General features: G+C 32.5%; 2 protein-coding genes across 6 annotated transcripts; one reads left to right on the top strand and one right to left on the bottom strand.

Moving 5' to 3' along the window:
• The first annotated feature begins 8,817 nt into the window (after positions 1-8,817).
• Positions 8,818-10,262, top strand: LOC120276797 (LOB domain-containing protein 4-like). The gene is made up of 2 exons (XM_039283506.1): positions 8,818-9,088; positions 9,885-10,262. The coding sequence occupies exons 1-2, from the start codon at positions 8,909-8,911 to the stop codon at positions 10,233-10,235; spliced, it is 531 nt and encodes a 176-aa protein (XP_039139440.1). The 5' UTR covers positions 8,818-8,908; the 3' UTR covers positions 10,236-10,262.
• Positions 10,167-17,250, bottom strand: LOC120276796 (protein FAR1-RELATED SEQUENCE 5-like). 5 transcript variants are annotated; one of them, XM_039283505.1, is made up of 8 exons: positions 15,506-17,250; positions 15,190-15,267; positions 11,677-13,723; positions 11,439-11,566; positions 11,273-11,347; positions 11,136-11,189; positions 10,931-10,984; positions 10,167-10,271 (listed from the first exon to the last, which is right to left on the bottom strand). In XM_039283505.1, the coding sequence occupies exons 1-8, from the start codon at positions 16,709-16,711 to the stop codon at positions 10,236-10,238; spliced, it is 3,678 nt and encodes a 1,225-aa protein (XP_039139439.1). In that variant the 5' UTR covers positions 16,712-17,250; the 3' UTR covers positions 10,167-10,235. The 5 variants fall into 5 exon arrangements, with proteins under 5 accessions (XP_039139439.1, XP_039139436.1, XP_039139437.1 ...); XM_039283502.1 differs by lacking the exon at positions 10,167-10,271 and having other exon boundaries at positions 10,347-10,984; positions 15,506-17,003; positions 17,098-17,250; XM_039283503.1 differs by lacking the exon at positions 10,167-10,271 and having other exon boundaries at positions 10,347-10,984; positions 15,506-16,933; positions 17,098-17,250.
• Between the last annotated feature and the right edge of the window lie 1,691 nt (positions 17,251-18,941).

The following is an 18,941-nucleotide window of genomic DNA, read 5'->3' as shown; positions in this document are numbered from 1 at the left end:
ACAATACATATGCTAGGATTTGAATTCGTTTCTTTAACGGTATAAACATCTTATACAACGACTAAATACCGATAAACTAAACTGCAATTAGCAATTACTAAATTATGCTTCCAAAAATATATAAATGATTTTTTCAATCCTAAAACCCTATTTCATGTGAGTTTTAGTGTTTTTGGTTTTCATTTTTGGCGGTTGCCCATCCTACGTCCATCCTAGTCATTCATCTTCTTTGCAAACCTTACTGCCTTCAAAGTTAGTTCATGACATTGTTCATGGTGTCCATTCTATATTTATATAGATGTTGTTTATTCTCCAATATTAATATATGCTATTTGTGAAATTCTTCAATCAACTTTGTGAAGTTCACAAGCTAACAATAAAATTATTGTGACTGAAAATCATCTTTCATGATACATGCCATCAAAATATTTTCTATATTAATGTGTGGTGACTCAAATTTTTCAATAGAATATGCAATTTAATTATCATCTCCATCATTGTTATATTATTTCTCAATTCAATTTCAGAAAATTTTCTTTTCAATAAACATCCAAACAACTTAAATTCTCAACTGTAAAAGCACTTCTAAATAAATTTATTAAAAAAAAAACCCCCTTTAACTCACCCACAAAAACTCTTATAAAAAAAATCCTTTTATCAAATTTTTTTTTTTTAAAAAATCACTTAAAAGACAATGCAAACAAGTCCTGTATCATTCCAGTTTCATAAACCATGTCAAGTATTTATTCAACAATATATATACTTTAAAGTAATAAAAGAAGTACTGTTGTCTGCCTTGGTATGGACAAGCATGGGTATGCACAGGACACTTTATGATTGAGACTCTTCAACATTTTTATTTTATTTTTGGTTAAATTTTTTTAATTAATTAATTATTTTTTTAAAAAAAAAAAAAAAAAAGTGAAATTGAAGCCATGCACACAAGTTGATTCCTATGGAGGCAACAAAAGAAAGGAGCCAACTTTGGCAAAATAGTGATGTGCCCACAAAATGAAAGATGTATCTAATCATATGCCTTATGCATGCCTCACTTTCACAAAAGAACCAAACACTATCAAACCAATCAAACCACTCCTTCCATAATCCTTTTTCTTTTCCTTTTATTTCTTTATATGTATAATTAATAATTAATTCTTTTCTCTTTTTTTCTCTCTCTAAGTTTATTTGTAGTTCATTTGATTTTCTTCTTTAGACAAAAGGAAAGCAACTTTTGGGCAACAATTTGTCTCCAAGTTTTTGAATCATTTCAGGTATGTGGTGGAACATGTTTATTGACTCAAAAAGTGCAAGAATGTATTGCATGGAGGAGATAGGGATGTTCTTCATACTCACTTCATGTTTTCTTTTTTATTTCATGGTAAACATATGTCAATTCCCTAATAATAATAATAATAATAATAATAATAAGTTAAATTTTGTTTTTTTGTTTTTTAAATTTTCAAAATAGTTAACATATTGTTTTTACATGAAAAAGGTTTTTAATTGTGTACTATTTGATATTTTGATTAAAATTTGGTTTACCTTAAATTTTTAATTTTATTTAGTTCTAATTCATTTATTAAACAGTATTATTCTTTTTATTTTTTTAATTTTATAAAGTTGATACTTACGCACATGGAAAAAAAAAACTTGGTTTTACTGTTTTAGTCCGTGATGCTAACTCAATATTAAAAAAAAAAGGAGTATATTAAATATTTTGAAAATGTTAAAATAAAATAAAATAATGTATTCGTATATAGACTAGTAGGCAAAAAAAAAAAAATACTTTTTATCTTTTAAAAAATTTAAACTAATAGAAAAAGAAGTAAATATTTTGTTTAAAGCATCTAAAATCATAAACAACTAAATATTATGATTTATATTCAACTTAAAATATAGTGAATAAACCAATTCAATCTGAACTATTTGCTTGAAATAATTAATTTTAAAATTATGTTCAAACTCCAATCACAAGTAAAATAAGCAAATTTATCATAAATCAAGAGTGTTTTATTTTAAGTAAATGGAAACATTACAATCAGAAGTTGATTACTTACGTATAGCTCATGATATTTGTTTTACAAAACCAGTGTTATAAATTAGAAATAAAACTTTTGAAATTTTTTTTTTTCAAGTTTGAATTTAGGCAAAAATTATTAATTAATCATCATTCAATATAATATTTTCAAACATTTTTATGGACATTTTTTTTATTAAAATTATACTTTCAATTAAAATCTTAATATAATTTGGATAATCTAACCCCTTAAACTATGATACTAATCAAAGCCCACTTTTCTACAACATTTTCTTCTTCTAATCAAGAAATTGTGATGGAAGTGTTTCTTTTATTTTCTCAAATTTTTAATTTACTAAACAATCAACAGCCACACATTAAGTAATTGCTTATCAACCCTAATTAATTAGATTTTCTACTTGAGTTTCTTTCTAGTCATTAGGGTTTAAGATCCCATGTAAACAAGCTCCACTTTCAAAAAGTAGGGTTTGGGATTCTTTCTAGTGCCTTTACCAAAGTCATCAAAATCAAACCTTGTGATACCATGTAAACAAGCTCCACTTTCATTAGCACTCAACTTGTTGATAGTTCTTAAATAAGAGTTTTGATTTAAAATAATAAATAAATAAATAAATAAAAAGTAAGTTCACAAACATGCACCAAATAATGATGATGCTCCCTCAAAGAAGAAAAAGTTGTTTATCATCTTCCATGGACCAAAATAATGTGACCTTTCTCATCAATCAAAAACATGTTAAGCATACTCTTAATGCTCATTATCATGATTAATACTCATGAGTTCATGGAGTACCTGCTATTTTTCAAGAGATTTTATTTTCTCATATATATATATATATATAGACATATTAAAATATTTTGGTTTAGAGCTTTTTTACAATGATGGATTGGTGTTTCATTAATAATAATCATTAAGATAAGGCACTAGGATTTAAAATTAATAATCAAACTTAAAATAGTCAATCATATAAGAGGCTTGTTAAGTTTAATATTAGCATCCAAGTTATAGCCTTTTTAGTTTTTATAAAAATAATATTCTTTTAAATAAATATTAATAGATATTGAATTATTGATTGTCAACCAAGTGATACTTTTCACAATGAGTGGCCGAAATTCTTCTAAACGTTTCTATTTAAAGAACTTTACATTTCAAAAAATAAATGAACAAATAACAATAACACATATAATAATTATATTTTTTATTGGGAAACAAATTAAAGAAGTGTATATTAACTATTTAAATTGTAGATTTTTCATTTTTGTAAAATTAAATTTTCTCGAGGGGTTTTTAGTGTATTTGTGTAAAAAAATTGACTTGTCATAATTTTTCAAAAATAAAATTAAATAATAATAATAATAATAAATAATAACAACAATAACAAAAATTATTGAGAGTCAAAAGATTTATAATCCAGTGACATAGACCCACTGCAAAAGACATGGTGTGAAAATTTAAGAGTCTCGAGTTTAAATTTCATTTTATACAGTGACGATAATAGGTCATAAATTATGGGTTTAGGCTTGCTGTTCAAAACCTCGCATCGCCGGTGAAAACATATGAACTGGACAGTTAATTCCCAGGCTATTTGCACACCCCTCGATTAACTTAAGCTTTTGTCAAATAAAAATAAATAAATAAAATTTACAAATGGGAGAATATTAGCTTGATTTTTGTGAAATCTAAATGTAAGAGACCATTGAAAGAAGAGTTTTCCACGTTGATCACTGTTTTAAGTTGGATGATTTTAAGTGTTACAGCTAACTATTAAAAAAATTAAAAACAATAATAATCGAAAATCAATTCGCGTTTAATCTATGAAATTTGAATTTTATCAATTAAATCATATACTTTATTATTAATTGCAATATGCATTCCCTATCTATTTTCTTGCATTACTTGTGACAATTCAAATGGAGTTGATATGAGCAAAATTTTAATTAATTATTTATTTATTAAAATATATTAATTAGAAAGGTGTAAATATATAATCATTTTTTTATTTATATGGGGGTTTTCTCTCTTTACTGTATGTTCATCGGTTTTTTTTCTCTCTTATATAATTTTTTAATAAAAATGGACAAACCACATCACTTTACATGGGCACCTGGTAATAAACATCTCAACCCACATCGAACTCATCAAAGATCTATGTACATACGCAGCTCAAGATTCGATCCCTGTCACCTACAAGACAAGAGATCCTATGTACCAATAAACCAAGGGGCCATTGGTCCTTTCTTATACTATTAAATCACATGTTTGTAGTGTTTTTTAGAAAAAAAAAATCTTGTATAATATGAAATATATTGTATATGTTACACATACAACTCTTCTATGTTTAAGAATATAATATTATTACTGGGAAATAGAATTACTAGATTATAGCTCAACCGTATCTATCTAGCGTTAGGTTTAAAAGATCTTGAGTTTAACCCCCTCAACTCGTAATGCACAAGGCTCCCTATGGGAGGTTTATGTGAGGAGCATTTTTTCTTTTCTCAAGATTCCATAGTAAAGGGGTTTATTTCTAGAAAGTCCATAACTGATGCATCCTGATAACTGCTTGTCTCTTGACTAACAATACTTCATCAATATATATATATATATATATATATTCTTCTTTGTATGTTATGAGCAAAAAAAAAAAAAATTTAAAATAATAAAATTAATTAACTAGGCAAGATGGAAAAAGCATGCCAAAGAAAAATGTTAAACTAATGATAGTTTTCATATATTCTTAATTAATTTTATTTTATATTTCAATAGTATTGTTACACTGCTCTCCTCAATCAAAGATCATTAATATTAATTAATTTATTATCTAATTTTTTGACAAAAGTACCATTGTCACCACATTTATTATATATATATATATATATATATATATAAAAGTGTGTGCGCACACCCACACAATTAATTTATTATCTAATTTGTTTATAAAAGCTCCATTTTCACCACATGTATTATATATATATATATATATTATATATATATATATATATATATATATATATATATATATATATAACATGTGTATGTGCACACCCACACACAAGCATACGATCATTTTGTGCAACATGTTCCGCAATGATGCTAAAAGCCTAAAACATACTACAAAGTATGGTTCAATAAAATTTAAAAAAAAAACAAGAAAGTAATAATAATAGAAAATTAAAATTTGAAATTTGAAATTTGAATAAAATAAATAAAATAAAAAAAAGAACAAGGTACGATATAATATAGAGAGTACAAAGAAATTCTCTAGTAGTAGGAGTAAGAGGATACTTGCATAATGCCATTCCCCTATCAACAAGACTCAAGACTCAAGAATCAAGAGGACAAAGCTATGTAAACAGCAGGAGAATCCATCAATTGGCATATTTTGTGTACCCTCTTGTTTTGTCCTTAATCACTATATATCTTTCCTTTTGACTCACTTTTCATTAACCTCATACCATTTATTCAAAATGCTGATTATTATGTGCGTGTGAGCGTGATATTTCCGTACATAATCTATGAATATATATATATATATATATTATTCCTAAGTCCGTCTTTAGTTTTTAAAAAATTAAGTTTAATTACAACCGTTAAATCATAACATAATAGCTGTTATTTGTAAAAATGATGTACAAAATTAATGTTGATTGCTATGCTTTGATTTGCTATCAAATACCATTAAATATTATTAAATATTGTATATAAATAAATAACAACTATTAAATTTCCATCTAATTTCTATTGTGACCATCTCTAGAAAACGTTAAAAAAAATATCATAATTGTGGGTGTACATATGTTTGTAATGTACTGAAAATAATTGCATATATATTTTAATAAAATAATAAATATGATTGCAATGGAGAAATAATGTTGATTTTGTCTATAAAATTATATATATGGGAATTTGTCAACTGCAGGAAAAGATAGAGATAGAAAGATATAGAAATAAATTAGTACAGTAACAATAATATAAATAGTACCAAATTGTATAATTGCATGTAAAATAGGTGGTTGGACTTTATTGGTTTTTTAAAAAAAATTTTTTTTTGGAAGATGTTAGTAAAAATCATGTTATATGATATTGTGCATCTCACTTTTGTACTATTTATTTCACTGTTGAAGTTACTGTGCATAGCCACCATTCATAAGGAGAGACACTTCAATCCAATGGTTGAGTACAAACATCTTTAGAATTCAATTCTACAAACATTCGTACAAGATGTGACCATATACATTTTGCTACATAGAATGTTTTACTTATATACCCCTGCAAAAGTAATATTTGCATATATATATATATACCCACACAAATCATTCTGATATATTTATATACCAAGTCAAGTGTTCAACCAAAAGTTAATTAAAAAATTTTATTAAGAAAATAAAAATTAATCAATACTTTTATAAAAATTATAAATTAATTTTCAACTATAAGAATATATAAAGAAATAAAAGATATTTTGTACTAGTACATAAACAAATACTATTTTTATAAAAATACTATGAAGCCACACCCATCTCATATGGAAGACTAGGAAATCCAATCCTTATATAAATAGTGATTTGTCGATCTTGTGAATATATATATATATATATATATAGGATCCATTATCTCTAGGAACTCTTATAGATTTGAAATTTAGAGATGTTAATACTAGTCATTGAATTATTATCCAATGACTATGATCTATTTATAAATAATTTAAATAGTATTTAAACAACGTTATACAATATAACATAGTATATGCATAATATTATTATTTATATGAACAATAGCCGCCGTGCCGTATGGATATCATTTAACAGTTGTATATGTTTTTTTAATGAATAGTCACCTGCATCACAGATGACATAAACCTATATATATATATATATATTAATAATTATTTTATTATGTAAAGACATGCAAGCAAAATTTTCAAAATATAAATAGTGTTAAAAAGACCTTTTGTTGTGTTACGAAGCACAACCCCTTGTGTAAATCTCAATTTATATAGATAGCTATAATATAGAGCTCTATCAATGGGGTCTACATTAAAGAGAGACTTACAAATGTCATCAATCATGTCCTCTTCCTATATGTATATATATACACACTTAACTGTTAACTGTTAACTGTTTGGCCATCACATCTACAGTGAAGGCAGTTGACCGTTTCCTTTCTCTCTTTCTTTTCTTTATAGACCGACATCACAACGTGCCTCTCAGTCTCTACTTTCATAATAAAACCAAAAAAAATATAAATATTTGTTTTACATACAGCCCCTTATTAAAATTCTATATTACATATATATTCCTTCATGGGTTAATTAGAAAATTTACCCGATTTTAAGGTACATGTAATTGAAAGGGACTTTTTATTTTTTATTTTTTACATATCCGACAAAGTTGCGGCAAGTGTTATTACTGAGTAAAAAGTTAACAATTGGCTATGAAGTATGTTTATCTTTTCTTTTAAGTATATATATTTTTACTTTGATTTTTGAAGTAGACTCACTTTGATTCTCATTGTAAGATCTCAATTATATTAAAAATTAAATTAATTTACTAAGTAGGTGAGATATCAACTCGACTTGAATAATTTTTTTATGAAATAAAAACTAAAATAATATATTTTAGTGTTCAAAGCATGAAATGAACATGAAGGCATAGTTTAAAGAACTATTGTTGATATTTAAAAGTTATGCATATAATTTAGAGATCAAAATATCAATTAAAACATCATACAATACTTTCTCATTCATTTCTCAGGTAAAAAATATAAGCAATTTTTTTAATAAGATTTTTAAATAAATAATAATATTTAATTTTAAAATAATGATAAATTCCTTTGCTTTGATGCAAGCAAGTTCAAATTTATATCTTAATTTTAAAACTATAAAATATTTTTTATAACTAATTGTAAGTGATAACTGCCAATGTTTTAGTGCTGATATGATAAAACATTTGCTCTCTCTTTAGCATCTTTTTGCATGTGTAACATGTCTAATCTAGATCACCTTTTAATTTTTGAGAAAATGCTTCAACATGAAGAGTAGAACAATTAAGACGGTCAATGTCTTCATGTGAAGAAAAGGGTGGTTGGTTTTGGCTTGGCTTGCTTTAGGTGAGAGACACCCACTCTATGTCCATCCATGTCACCCATTAATAACTCATCTAAACCTTTTCCTCAACAAACCAACATGCATGCATTCACCTCTCTTAACATTTAACATTTCATACAAAATAAGTTTCCCAACATATATATATATATATATATTTATACACTACCCAAGTACAAATAAATAAGTTGCATCAAAGCCAAGAATAATAAGAAAGAAAAGTAAAAGGTAAGGAAAGCATGGTGAGGGGATAGAGACATACACACACACACACATACATCATGAGTGATGACATTGAAGGGAACAAGCCAAGAACAAGTAAGGAAGAAAATGAACCTCTCAAAACAAACACACTCTACATGTCATGTATCAAAAGATATAGTAAGAGAAATTATTAAAACCAAGTAAAGGAGTGTCCAACATCTTGTCAACTAAAGAAGTAGTAGCAGTAGTAGTTGTTGTTAGTCATATAGACCCAAAATGAGTGGGCCCCTCTAAACCTTGTAGAATATCCACCCCCCTTGCTTTATTGTCCCCTACCACCACACTCTACCTTTCATTGTCCTTGCCTCTTAACCTTACTTCCTATTTATTATATATATATATATATTATTATATATCTTATGAAAAAAAAAAAATATATATATATAATATATATATATATATCATGGTGTTCCTTGAACTTTATTTACACAAGGCTTAAATAAATGTGGAGGAAAGGCTAAAGCAAAAGAGAAGAGGCAGTGTTAGAAGTTTGTAGAAGGTGGTGATGAGAGAGGTGGCAGGGAAGAGGCAGGGAGGAGGGTCGCCGTGTGCGGCGTGCAAGCTGCTGCGCCGGCGGTGTGCTGAGGACTGTGTGTTTGCACCATACTTTCCGGCTGACCAGCCTCACAAGTTTGCTAGTGTGCATAAGGTCTTTGGTGCTAGTAATGTTAACAAGCTCTTGCAGGTAAATTAACTACCTTAGTATCTTAGTTCATTGAATTGTCCATCTTACTATTTTTCTCTCTTGAACATGATATAATGAATATCATCAATGTGTTACTAGACTCTTAGTTCACTGAATTCTTGGTCTCTATCTTGACTTTGTAAGCTTAGTTGAAACTCTCTTTCTATCTATCTATCTCTAGAAAACTTGATCTAACCTTAGTGCAACCTAAAACTTGATAAAATGAGAATTTATCAATTTCTAAGCTAATTCAATTCATCCTTGTTCTCTCTCTTGGTAATGTGAACTTACTTAAAAGCCTTGACTAAAAGAACAAGAACAATGAGGAAGCATTCCTCTAAAAAGTCTCTGTTTACTACTCTAAAAAGGTGCAGCATAGACTCTGTACTCTATCAATCTAAGGATAAATACACACACACTTGGAAATCACATTGTTGCAGAGTTTTTGCAATTTTTTTTTTCTTTGAAGTTTGAGTTATGGATATAAATAATTGAGCTTTTAAGTGATTGGGTAGCCGTGCAGTCAAATGTCACATATCATAAGCAGTAGAACTGAACATGTGAAGACTGAAGACCTTGAAGGCACATGGGAGTTCATGTTGGGATCAGTGAAACAACAAACTAAAATTTTGTCCTTTCTACTGTCTAAATTTCTGCATCTCCATCAAAAAAAAAACCAAACGAGCATGAGAGAATATTGATATGAACCTAGATGAACATGCACTCACATTTTAAAATGAATTCCACGAAGTATGATATAAGCTGCATAATTAAAGAGTGTATGTGACTTACACAGGAACTCCCGGTGCACCACCGGAGTGACGCGGTGAGCAGCTTGGTGTATGAGGCGAATGCGAGGGTTCGAGATCCCGTCTATGGCTGTGTTGGCGCCATCTCTTCGCTGCAACAACAGGTTGATGCTTTACAAACACAATTAGCAATCGCGCAAGCGGAGATGTTACACATAAGGATGAGCCACACTGCATACCTTGCCCGTCTTGGCTTGACACCGGCAATGAGCGGGAGTGGCGGTAGCTCATCGGGGACGTCTTCGCCTAAGTTGATGGAGATCAATGAGAAGCCTACATATGGCTTAGAGATGGTGGTAGATCAGAGCACCTTGGATGAACCACTCTGGCCTTGTTGATCAGATTGATGTATTCGCCTTTTCGATCTTCAATCTCTATCCAATATCAAAAACATTACAAAAGTTAGTTTACCAATAGCTTGCGTGCATTTAGTGATAAAACTAAACACCTGAAGTAAATTAACATAAATAAGGAACAATCACAATGTACTGCAAGAAAACATTAAAGAAAAGGAGGAATTTGACCAGATGGCCGGTATATTAGCCTGATAAACAAAAAACAAGCAGTATACAGCAAGTGAAAATGAAATGAAGACAAGAGGTTACAATATGACCCACTGATTTGATGTACAGATTATCTGCGAAAAATTACAAAGGTTGGCTAGTTGGCTTGTACATGTTTTTTTTTTTTTTCTTCCAATAAACACGGACTGTCTATATCGATGAATCAGAATTCTGAGTCACTTACTGTACAAACTCAGTCACATGTTAAAGTCTAGTAGTCAGATGGAGATAGATTCCAGGTGATAAAGAGCTCCTGACATGGAAAACGGTCACGATGCACAAATTTAAGTGGTGTTTCACAGGTTGAAAGAGAAAAAGGGGCTTATTTACGGGACATGACGGACTAAGTTCTGATACCGGAAATCACAATCTTATTGGAAGAAGCGGCCAGGTTTGTAGAGAACAATGGAACATGTACTTCACAGGAAATCCCACACTGGAATACTTTGCGGGTCCATTTGGGTACTAACCCCAACAAATTGCAGAGAGGTGACATCCGGAGATGGAGAACCCTGCACAACATTCTGAAAAGATGTTCCTGAGTTAATATGATATAAGTTTCTCGCTCAGAATACTAGCATTTTCATCTTACATTAATATTGAAATTTTCATTTCTCATGAAAGTAAATGAACCATCGGCAAGTGAAGCATTTCAACAAGCACAATATGGATTACCTGGTTTAACTGGCCATGGAATGGCTGTTGCTGCAATGCAGCAGCTGAAGATTCCTGCACTTGCAAAGGATGACATCTACTTCATTTATATAACCATAAAAAAATGTAAAAAACTTTTGCTTTAATTAATAAAGTACCTGACCAAACTGAGTCGTTCCATGAAAACCTTGCATTGAACCATGCCCATACTGATGAGAAGGAACATATGTTCCCTGCACAATATGAAGACAAAAACTTACGATATGTAGAAATTAATAGAACAATCAATGCAATTTTGCTCAAATAGTTGATAATGAAAGCCACCTGCATGAACTGATTGGGAACAAAAAATTGATTAGCAGCGTTTCTCAGCTGAGGTGGAATATTTTCTGATCCTACTGGAGGTGGGTGTTCATTATCTCTCACTGTAATTTCCACATCATCAGCTTGACCTGCAATTGAGTGTAACAAAGAATTAAAAGTAAATTTTGTTGATGTTAAAAACAAGCATACAAGTCTTTTATATCATGAATTGGCAAAAACAGAGATTTTTCTGACAAACCTTTTCTTCCCTTGAGCTTCTTACTCGCCTCCAGCCTGGTTTGATTATTCTTCTTGCTTGTACTTCCATCTTTTTTCTTTTTTCCACCTAGCCTTGGAATTTCACCACTGTCATCATTTTCCATCTGAACTGTAGTCTGTGTTTGACCCTTTGAGACATTGCTAGGAGAAGGTTTCTCAAGAAGTCTTGTTTGCAATATTCTCTCAACTTGCTCTAAGAGCTGATCGGATTGGTTTTCCAAGAAGGCATATGCCTCCACATTTTCTGCAGCCCTTGCTGCAATTCTATACAATGTACGGCATAATGAGTTATACCGTTTTGGCAGAGATGACTCCAGATTATAATCAAATGTAGAAGCATGATTCTCTCTAATAGATCCTGTCTTTGCATCTTTTCTCCACCTTTTCAATATGTATTGTGGGGGAAGCTCTTTGATGTTTCTAAAATCAAGGACTTTTAAGGCATGACAGCATTGGATACCAATGAAATCAAACTTTTTACAACCGCAGGTCATTGTTCCATCAGATGAATCAAATCTGACATAGTGTCCTTTAGTTTTTTCCTTGGCTGTAACCTCATACTCAGATATTGGTCCAACCTCACCACGAGCATAAATTGTACAATTCATGAATAATTCAAATTCTACTCTAAAACGATCAAAAATTGCAGGTGTAAAAGCATTTTCAGCTTGCCACATCCACAAAAGAGGAAATCTAGGATTAGCTTGACCTGCATGGTAATCAGCTTGACGCTCTGCATACCGACCCTCTTCCACTAATTTGTCATACTGCTTAAAAAATTCACGAAGATCTTTGTCTAGACTCAATGATTCTTTGAGAAGAGTAGTATAGCTTTCCCTTCTCAAAGCATCACCAATATCTGCACAAAAGATTTCTCGATCATAAGCCAAAGCCCATTTATCTCGATCTTCATATTGTTTGGTCAGCCATTCATCATCTTTCAGATCATATTTTTCTATCATTGATTCCCAAGCTGATAGGAACTCATCTTCATCTTCCATGTCAAATATACATCTTCCAAGATCATGTGAGAAGGTTCCTAAATCTTGGAGGAGATGACTAAAATGATTTGCAGCACTCTGATATACATGCCAAGCACAAAAGCGATGCACTGTGCCAGCCCATACAGCGCCTACTGCATCACGTATTGTTGGGCACTGATCAATCAAAATAGTCTTTGGTTGTTTACCACACATTGCTGCCTTGAAAGTCTCAAACAACCATTTATAAGATTCAACAGTTTCATCATATAGCAATGCCGCAGCAAATATAACAATTTGCTTGTGATGATTCACACCAAGGAATAGTGCAAGAGGTCTGCCGTAATCATTTACTCTATATGTGGTGTCAAAACAGACTACATCTCCAAAGTAATAGTAGTCCAACTGCGAGTTTGCATCAGACCAGAAAATATTACTCATTTGGTCATCTACGTCGACTTGTATGGCATAGAAAAATGATGGGTTCTCACCTTTCATCTTTTGTAAGTACTCCATCATTGCTCCAGCATCTCCCAATTTCATCTCCTTCATTCGTTTTGACCTGAGATAATTTTTATATTCAGCAGGGATTAAGTGTCCATTCTGCAGGCCAGTTGATTGGGTCTTTGCTAGCAACCTCTGTGACCTTAACATTTGAATATCTAATGGAGCTGCAAGCTCATGGTTATGATCTGGTATAAACTCTGTTACCTCATATTTACCAATAGGTGTGATTCTTATAGTCATTCGGGCTTGGCAACCAGTTCTTGTTTCTGGCCGTGGTTTTTTCCCATCATTGACTGCATTCTTGGGGCGGAACCCCTCCCTTGAGCAGACATAAACTCTGGATCTGGTAACATTTCTAGCAGATTTATCCCACCAACCTTTACGCACACTAAAACCAACATTTCCTGCATATCTAATGTAAAACTCATATGCCTTGTCTTCATTTTTGAACACCATGCCTACTTTCAGCTCTCCAGAGTGTGCAGCCTCCACTGTAGTATCTGAATCTGCCGTGGCAGTTTCTCCTTGTGCACTGGAAGTCTAGAAAAATCATGGAGTTCAGAAGCAAGTCCAACATATCATACAGATAAACATTAGAAAAGTATGAACTCCCACAGTAGGAGTAATGCAGCTTGATATACAGTGAAAATTTTCCTGTAGATATGGATGCAATAATTTAACTGCAGATGATTGTTGGCCTCCTTTTTTTGCTCACAAAAACCAAGTTAACAACAAATCCAATTTCAAGCTTATAAAAAGATAGAAAACCAAAAGGAAGCTGACAATTAGATAACAATGTCCATTAGTCTCGCAACTACTAATTCAAACATCATGGAAGTAGGTACAACTTAGATAGTCATGCGAAGTTCTTTCCAGTGTGAATATGTGTGAGAAACAGTTCAAACCTTTTCCCTTATTGTTACCACTGGAATGTAATGCTCAAGATTTGTGTTATTATAATATAGATATGAATTTATGTTATCGTCCATTCCCCTAGGTTATAATATGCATTAAAACAGCGTAAATTGGTCCTGAATTAGTAAGAGGTCTTAACGCTCACTGATTAAAATCAGGACAAAGTTCATCTGAACAATCAGGCTTCTGATAAATATGTTTCCTTGATTTAATTTTCAGCACCAATGGTTTTCTGATTAAATCAAGGTCACAACTAGAATATTGTGATAAGCTAATCAAGCACATAACAGCCAAAATAAAGACAAGTGATTGAAAATATTAACATACTAAAAGAAAGTAATCTTTTGTCTCATGTTGTCTCGAATTGTTTTAGTGAAAGAAAGTAATCTGCGCCTCCATATTGTCTCATGTCAAAAGATGTTTAAATCAAAGGAGCAATTTGGATTTCAGAACAGAACTACCACTACTGTGAACCTGGTATGAAATAAATAACTTGAAAGATCAGAAAAAGACAAAAAAAGACAAAAAAAGCTCTTCAAGTTTTATTAGCAATGCATTTGCATTCAAAACAAAGTTTGACAATTTTTCTGTTTTCTGTAGATACAAAACAGATTGTGTGAAAGTAAGCTCATACATCCTTTCTCCCAAATAACATTGCAAGTATATGATAATCCAGAAAATTTTTCATTCCATTATTATTCTCCCAGCATTTCTTCAAAGCAACCTTCTGCAAACTGCTCACCGCATATGGTACCCTTTTAGTTAGAGGAGGTGGTGACAGATGTCAACTACCTGAACAGATATATATTAAGGGATTACTAAAAGATCACAGATACATGATTTCCAGCAAGACCTATTTATTTGGTCAAACCAGGTGGCCCGGCTCTTTAAGACAACATGACAACTTAAGTCATGATATCGATCCATATCATCATTCTTACATATTCAATGTGAACATAAATATCAACTCAAGATATTGGCCAAATCAACTAGGTCAGTTTCTCTCCTGCACTCAATAATCGCATAAATTGTTGTCTTACTAATATTCAGAAGGCACTACATGAAATTATCTAAAGGGATGTAGCAATTACCTGCATTTCATGCTTACTAAGAAACTTGCCTCCAGTGCCTCGTTGGCGGCTTTCTGCAAGAGCTTGCCGTGATGATAACTACAACATATACAACAAAAATGAAAGGCCTATGAACAAATTATTAATATCCCAAGAAAAACATAGACAAGCCAGTACAAATCCCTCATATACACCTCCATCAACCGATGGATTATAACCATTATTAAATCACAGAAATAATCTTCATCATGTCAAAAGTTGCATGAGAATCAGAATCTTCATCATGTCAAAAGTTGCACGAGAATCATGCAGAGATAAATAGAAGTTCGAAGTTCACCTTTGCAGGCTTCTCTGAAACTTGTCTATTATTCCTCTTCATCATGTACTTCAGAATGATGTCCCTCCTTTCTTCATTTGTGTAGCGATACACTCTTACACCAAGTTCTCTCAGCAATTTAGATGTTGTGGTGCTTGCAACTTGCGATGCCTTCTCAGTACTCTTTCCCTTCCCATCATCGGCACCCCAGAGCATTGTCCCAATAATTGGAGGAGATCCAATTTGCACAGCGTCCATTTCTAGAGGTGCAGCTTCTTTAATTGGTGGGCTGCTCCCAACTTCAACGGTACCATGATCTTCACCAGCCACAGCAGTCTTCTCACTTGAACTGTCAACTTCAATTAAATCCACAATATCACCACCCTTCATTTCAACCTCCTCATAGGGCTTGCCACCTCGACTCTTGTATGGACCACGCTTCCGCTTCTTTGTATTGGTGTCAGAGGGCTTACGATACATGAGATAATTCCCCCTCCAACACAAGAACCTTTGCATGATCAAAGCCCCACTGCTTGAAGACCTTCTGTTAGAACCCGTGCGGGGTTTATATCCATTCTGCTCACTGAAAGTATAGTAGAAGGTCTTGGCAGCCTCTACTGATTCGAATTCCATGCCCATGACAGGTAATTGGAGCACGTCACAACAAGGTTGTTGAGGTGGTGTCACAGGATGATTGTGCTCCAAAATAAGCTTTGAGACAACCCACTTGCCATGTTCTTTCCGGACAACTTCCATCATAGCCTTACATCGGTCCTGCAATGGAAGTTCCTCCGAAGAGGATTGCTGAGGCAATATTGTGGCTGTAATTGGATAGATGGAAGTAGGGTCATACCCAGTCACAGTGCCAGTCGAGGTGCTGGTGTCAGTTCCAACAGCAGCTGTTTGTTGCATATGAAGGTAACTACGCATGATGTCTGCAATGCGAAGAGCGTCCTCATTGTAACACTCCTTCCCTGCTGCTGCTGCATCCACTGCAGAGGACTCAGGCAGCAGTGCAGAGGTAAGGTTCTCAACAGGGCTTTCATTCACCTCAGAGGGTTTCTCAATGGTAGAATGTTTGTCCTCAGCAGAACAATTAGTGAATTCTTTCAAATTACACAGGCTCTTCTCAATATCATCACTCGATGTTGTAAGTACTATTTCCCCTCCCAGCTTCTTCTCTTCCTCATTTACAGCCCCATCTATTATCTCCGAAATCAACACCATTTCCAGAGTTTCTATCAAGAAATCCAATCCAAAAACAGGAAGTCTCCTTGAATGATAACTCGTCAGCACTTACTAACAACCTAACACCATAAAAACTTCAACTTTTTCACAAGCAATAGCCACAACAAACCCTAAAACCAGAACATTCCACCTTTGCAAACAGTAGCAACCAGAACGACACCATTTTTCTTGTTTTCCGATGAATTTTGTCAGAAAAAAACCCTAACCCCATCAGCAATCAATCAGTGAATCACAAGACTCCAATCATTCAAAAACTCGCAACAAACAGAGTCTCAAAAACCAGAAACCAATCCAAATTAAAATCATCACTAGAAACCCTAAAGGCTCCAAATTCAAAATAGAGCGGGATCAAACCGATCACTCACCGCGCATTCCGATCAAATCGATGGTGAGCTTAGCACAATCCAGCAAATGGGGATTGGATCATCCGCGAGGAAGCAATGCGCGAAGGCGAGCTCTCGGAGAAAGAGAGGGGAACGGCGGCGGAGGAGGAGGAGGAGGAGTGGGCGGGGGAGAAGTTGGGACGGTGACACGGACAAGCTCTCTTTGGGGCGGGTCACGTGATGTTTGCGTCGTGGCATCACGTGAGAAACGCTTACGTGGCGTGTTTTGGTTTGCTTGTGTTGCGTGTTTTGGGTTGCGTCTGGATCTGGTGTGGGGGTGTTTTCTTTTTTAATAAAAAAGAGAGTTTTGGAAATTTTGACAGGTGGGTGACACATCAGCAAAGAAGATAAGGATTGAATCAGCCGAGGGTGGACCTCTTTTAGTTCACTTTTTTTGATAGATATATATTCTTGTACCAATTTTTTAATTTATATTTTTCACATAAATTAGTTTATTTCAAGAAAATTTTAGATTTTATCACATGCTAATGCTACTCCATATTCATATTCTTTTTCTCTCTTAAAAATTTGATTAGATTAAGGAAAAATTATAATATGAATAATAAACTTTGCAAATCTATTTTCAAAATAATCGGCAATGTTTGTTTGGAAGAATTTAGAGTTACATGTAACTTGAATTACTTGATTTTTAAAAATTTAAGGCATGTTTGGATGCATAGTAAATTTTTCCACAGGAATATTATTCCATATGATTCAAAAATGATTCCTGTGAAATTTTCTATAGAAAAAATTCCTACATAATGTTGTTTGGATGTGCACAGGAATTTTTCCATAAGAATTTTTACTTTTGAAAATAAAATTAGCCATTAGAGTTTAAAAAAATACTAGCCATTGGAGTTTTTGAAAAACTAACCTTTAACAATTTCCCTCTATTTAAAGCCAACATCATGCAATATGTAAACTCACCTCTCTTCATCTCAAATTTTTACGCTCAAAGTCTTTTGTTTTAATATAGATTTGGATCAATGGAGAAAAATTAATTAAGATGATGATGAATTAATGCTCACCATTTTACCAAGTCTATTTCCTGTAAGTTCATAAACTAGGCCTTGTCATACATCAATATTAATAGGTGATGCATATGTACAAGAAATTCTTGAAGGTCATGAGGCACATTGTAAGAGTGAACTTCGTATGGAGCCTCGTATATTTGAAACACTTGCTAATTGTTTAAGGGGAAGATCTCTTCTTCGCAACTTGAAAAGAATTATAATCGAGGAACAACTAGCAATGTTTGTGTACACTCTTGCGCACAACGCTAGTAATCATGACGTGCAAGAGCGCTTTCAACATTTGACAAAAATAGTTAACCGTTATTTTGGTAAAGTGCTTAAAGCTATTACTACTCTTGCTAGTACATACATTGAATTGCCACCAACAACAACATCACTCGTTATCCAAAATAACAGACTTTTTTTTTCCATATTTCAAAGTTAGAAATGTTTATACTGTCTTTTTATTTATTATTTATGTTTTTTTAATTTTTTTCTTAACAAATGTTATGGGTTTATTATTTTAGAATTGTATTGGTGTTATTGATGGAACACATATTTCAATCACTATTTCTCTAGCCTTGCAAGATCCATATAGAAATAGAAAACAAACATTGTCCCAAAATGTTATGGTCACATCCGATTTTAACATACGCTGTGTATACGTTCGAGATGGTTGGGAAGATTCTACTTCTGATGCTAGAGTACTTTAACATTCAATCGACCAAGGCTTCCATGTCCCGCCCAGTAAATATTATCTAGTGGATGCAGGTGTGACTGGTATGCTGGAACATTATAATCACCTAATAATTT

Source organism: Dioscorea cayenensis, chromosome 15, assembly GCF_009730915.1.
Source record: "Dioscorea cayenensis subsp. rotundata cultivar TDr96_F1 chromosome 15, TDr96_F1_v2_PseudoChromosome.rev07_lg8_w22 25.fasta, whole genome shotgun sequence".
NCBI lineage: Eukaryota > Viridiplantae > Streptophyta > Magnoliopsida > Dioscoreales > Dioscoreaceae > Dioscorea > Dioscorea cayenensis.
The sequence above is the reverse complement of the archived record's forward strand: the minus strand, read 5'-3'. Positions and strand labels throughout refer to the sequence as shown.